Raw genomic sequence first — 4,946 nt, 5'->3', positions numbered from 1 at the left:
CCCAGCTCACAGCCTCAGTTCCTGGAGTCACCTGCACACACTGGGAAGGCTGCACTGTTACAGGAACACCATAAAATTCCAGGTATTTAAGTTGCACATTTGGTATTTAAAGCAACCATGGGTTGAGCTGATCATGTTCCACTTGAGACTTCCCAATGAAATCACACGCTGAATATCCTACAAAACACTGGCAGAGCAGGCAAGCACTGCTCCTAATTAGCACATCTGCTAATTACTCACTAAAATAGACTTTTCCAAGATTTCTGGATTATTCCAAGCTCTGTCAGAGCACACCCATGAGTTCCAGTCAAGCAAAGAACAAGCAAAGCCTTTCCACACCTGCAACTTTAATGGTTGGGGCAGTTCCAGAGCCACCTCTTCAAGAGTGCAAGTCTTTAAACAGCTTAAAACCAGCAATAAAAAAAGTAAAATATAAATTTTTATTTAGAATTAAAGCAAATACTTCAGTATCACAAACACAATATTAAACTTCAAGAAATATACTGCTAAATTTGGAGGGAGCATTTATTTTTTTTTGCACAACCACGACATGCGCACAAAATCCAGAGAAAGATGTGGAATCTGAAATTTTCAACATCTCACCACCAAAGCAGCTGGGTCACACAAGAGTTAAGATAGACTGGAATAAGATGTTGACAAAATTTCTACAGAATCATCTTTTATAGACAACAAGAAAGCTCTAAAGAGGCAAACATTGCAATCTAGTCTTCTTCTGCTGAGTCTCTCTCAAACGTGTAGGCCATGAAGCAAGCATCTGGTCTCTTGGGGACAAGGGGATGCCCTGGTCTCACAATCTCAAAGCCCAAAAAGCTGAAAGTACGGAGCAGTGCAGCTAGAAAACAAAGCAGGAGACATGTTTCACCCATGGGATAATGAAAAAAAACTTTACATTGCCACCAGAAGGCATTTTGTGTCTCTGGAGGTGCAGGGAACACCCACCTCTGTCATCTCTGTTCTTGTGGAAACAGATGAACACGTGCTCAACTCGGAGTTGTTCTTCAGCAAACTCGAGAAGAACTGCAAAACTGCAAGAGAAACACCAGGGGTTCAGTGCCCAGGGAATGCCCTGGGATAGAGGGACCTACAGGGACCATCCAGGATGTTCTGGGATGGGAGAAACCCACAGGGACCATCCAGGGATGTTCTGGGATGGGAGAGACCCACAGGGATCATCCAGGGATGTCCTGGGATGGGAGAAACCCACAGGGACCATCCAGGGATGTTCTGGAATGGGAGAGACCCACAGGGAATGTCCTGGGAGGGGAGAGACCCAGAGGAACGATCCAGGGAATGTCCTGGGATGAGAGGAACCCACAGGGATCATCCAGGCAATGTCCTGAGATGGAGGGACCCACAGGGACCATCCAGGCCAAGCCCTGGCCCTGCACAGGCACCCCAGCAATCCCACTCTGAGTGTTTGAGCTCTGGCAGTGCTTCTTCAGAGTTTCAAGGCCCTGAGAGCCAATCCACACAGGAATTCCTAAGGAAGAAGCACAGGTTGGAGCCTCACACCACCAGATCCCTGAAGCCCAGGCAGAACTCCAGGGCAGGACTCTTCAGTGGCACAGAAAAAGCTGAAGGAGCTGCAGTGACAGACTTAAAACAGCCTGAAAATCTCAGTGCCTACACCAGCCTGAAATCCCAGACTGATTCTTCCTGTAGCTCTGAAACCAGGCTCACAAAAGAGCCTCAAAACCCAAAATTAAACTTTAAAAATACAAAGAGCAAAGTGTTCTCCCACAGCCAAGTTTTCCCTGACCCACCTGTCCTTGCTCCCCTCAGGCAGAGCACCACTGGGAATTTCAATGTAGAGGTTGTTGTTGTTCAGCACTGCTCTCCAACTGATGTGTTTGGCATCTGTAAGCCTTGACTGGACATTGAGAATTCTTGTCCTGTTGTTAGGTGTTAGTTCTTCTGTGACATTCAGCCGATTATCCTGCAGCAGGAACAAGAGCAGAGTGATTTTCCTGCTCATTTTCAGAGGAAGGATTGAATGTTATCAAGCTGTTTGCACCTGATACTCACCGAATAAAATAAATTAGCTGAAAGATTGTGATCCCTCTGACTATTCCCTCGCCCACCTGGGATCTTCAGGGGTGGGTGAGGGACATCAGGAGCACCACCGAGGCCCCGGACCCAGGTTACTACAGCAATTGAAGGGAACCCTGGAACTGCAAAGGGAACATGGTTACACAGGCTTGGACAGAGCCCTGGCACCTGCAGGATTTAAACAGGGTTAAAAAACCCAAACCTAGGCCAAAGGACTCCTCCCAATTCAAGTGGGAAGACAAAGGAAGCTCCACACCAGGACAGTGCTCAGGGAGCTGCCACTGCAGTGTTTTGAGTGAAGATTCACTTGGAAATGAAAAATGCTCAGGCTGAGTGAGTTTCTGTGCAGGACAGGCCTGATGTGAGCTCAGGAAAAGAACATTCCTGCAGGAATTTGCTGCTTTCTGCTCTCCTTGTTCTGATCCCAGCAAGGCAGGGATCACTTTTTCCCCTGGGATATTCCCCACCAGATCATCCCAGGCAATTCCAAGGAATCATCTCCACCTCCAGAATCTTCTGTTTGAGCTGAGGCCACACCTGAACCTCCGCAGAACCTCCAAACCTCTTCCCACTGAACTCCTCAGGGCGATCCCACAAGGAGGAGAAAAACACTGTATTTCTGAAGGAGCGAGGGATATTTTTAAGTTTCTCCCCATCCTTTTCAAGGCTGTTTCACTCCTCCCGTGGCAGAGCAGCGCTGGCCCCTCCCTCTGCACCATCCTTCACCCGCAGGCTCCACTCTTGAGTTGCGTCATCTCAGCAGATGCAGCAATCGAGGCCCTTGGGGGAATTTTCACAATCGTCCTGTCTCCGGGTGCCAGCAGCAGCCACTGCAGCCATTTGCAAATCCGAATAAACAGCTACAAAATAATCCACCATTTTACACCCGACTTGCGGGGTTTGGATTGGTTTGGGTTTTTTTTTTTAATTTTTTTTTTTTTTGGTTGTTTTTTTTTTTTTTTTTTAATGAGCTTGAAACTTGTGATGAATAATCCGTATTAAAAAGGCTGGGAAAGGGCAGAGATGTTAAATATTATGTGCTGGAAGGTAAATTATGTTTATATTTTAATATGAAGCAAGGGTAACAACTGCGAACTTTTATTAAAAATACAAAATCCGCGCTAACTGAATGCGTTATTTTAATTAAATGAGTATCCAACCCATTATTTTAAGCTCTTTGTAAGAGATATTCTTCTTTAATATCAACATTATTTATTTTTATCTGAGAATGACTGCGAACTACACATTTTTAATTTCCCTAACAAATAAACCTTTAAAAACCTTTTCCAAAGGTGTGCTGTGACAATCTCCAATAATTTCACATTTCTACCCCAAAAAGGTGGTGCAGAAGGAAGGTTTGCAGCCATAAATATATTTTAGTATTTTAGTGATGTTTACGTGCTCTTAGGGAGGAAAAAAAAAGAATCTTTAGCTCGGAGTTAAATATAAAAACGGTTAAAGAATTCTTTCCACAGTCCACACACGAGGTGGAAAGGGCAGATCGATGTCCTGAGCATCCACCGCTCCACACCAGGCACCTTAATTCAGGTTTTTTCTTTCTTCCCAGCACCTGTGGGGGGTGTTTTAATCTTTCGGTTGAGTTTTTAACCAGCAGCTCTCGTAACACTCTTACCCTCGATTCGTTTTGCGGAGTATCCACGGTTACATAAGGGGATAACAGCCTTCAATCCTTCAATATCTTTGCCTAATTATTGTTTTCCCCTCACCCCCCCCCCCCGCCTTCCCCACCCCCAAGCCTTGCCCGGAGCCTCCCCCAATCCGGGGTTGCCTTCGGGGGTCCCTCCCAGGGCCGGGACAGCGTTGGGGCCTTAAAATTTCCTTTTTTTGGTGCTTTTTCCACCCTCCCGTGCCGCCTTTCCCCGCAGGGCCGGGGCCAGGCCGCCCCTCCCCCGCCGGCCACGCAGCGCTCCCCGCCCCTCTCCGGCCACCAGGGAGGCGACAACGAGGATGAGGAAGAGGAAGGAGGCAGCGAGGGCCCAGCGGTGCGAGGCTGAGGGAGGCCGCGGCGCCTCACCTGCTCTGTCCGGTACTGAGGCTCAGCACAGCGGGCATGATGGTGCTTTTATTCCCCTCTTTCTCTCTAGCGAAGCAGTGGCTGTTGAGTATCCGTTGCAGGGAGGATTTCACCATCCGGCCGCTCTGGTCCGAACCCCGAAACCCTCCGCCGCCTCCGCCCCCCGCTCCCCAGGCGCTGCTACACAAAATGGCACCGCAGCCCTACTGCCTCCTTATATACCCTCTGTCTGTCACGCCCCCTAAGAGACCACGCCCCTCAGCGCGTGCCACGCCCTCGCACGAGAAGACGGCTTTTATTGGGCAGTTTAGATGTCTATTTAAATATCTCGCTGTTTACTGGCTGAGCGGAGCGCGGGAGGCGGGACATCAGCTGGGGGGTGCCGCACGGGGGGCGGGGGGTAGCGGTGCGTGATTGGCTGCGCGCGCCGCGGGCGGGGCGGGGCCTGGAGGGGCATCGGCCGGCGGGCGCTCCGCAACCCCTCACTGCCCTCGGAACCGCCGGTTCGAGTCCCGCGCCCGCGCCCCGCCCGGCTGAGGTAACCGGGGGGGCCGGGGGAGGAGCGGGGTGTGAGGGAGAACAGGGAGGGAGAGACGTGAAGAGTCATGGAAAAACACGGGCACGTCCGTAAGGTGCAGCCCTGGGGCTGGAAGCAGCGGAGGGGCGGCCGCAGGATCACCTGTGGGACCCCCGGGGGTATCGCACCCTCAGGGCTTCGCACGGAGCTCGGTGCTGAGGGAAAGTTTTAATTAAAAATTAGTAATAAACCCACCACAAGTAGTGGGGTGAGTCCCTGAAAAGTCGGGTTCTGGAGTTGTGAGCTGGTTTTGTTTGGACTGGT

The 4,946-nt window shown here is 50.0% G+C and overlaps 1 protein-coding gene across 1 annotated transcript; it reads right to left on the bottom strand.

The window, feature by feature from the left end:
• Nucleotides 1-421: 421 nt before the first annotated feature.
• On the bottom strand, nt 422-4,221 carry OAZ1 (ornithine decarboxylase antizyme 1). Its single transcript, XM_058820893.1, is given in 6 exon segments — nt 422-853; nt 961-1,046; nt 1,785-1,957; nt 2,047-2,133; nt 2,135-2,192; nt 4,106-4,221. Coding segments are annotated over 6 exon segments (651 nt in total). The 3' UTR covers nt 422-722.
• Nucleotides 4,222-4,946: the final 725 nt, after the last annotated feature.

The sequence above is a fragment of the Ammospiza caudacuta genome, chromosome 28 (assembly GCF_027887145.1).
Source record: "Ammospiza caudacuta isolate bAmmCau1 chromosome 28, bAmmCau1.pri, whole genome shotgun sequence".
In the NCBI taxonomy this organism is placed as follows: Eukaryota; Metazoa; Chordata; class Aves; order Passeriformes; family Passerellidae; genus Ammospiza; species Ammospiza caudacuta.
The sequence above is the reverse complement of the archived record's forward strand: the minus strand, read 5'-3'. Positions and strand labels throughout refer to the sequence as shown.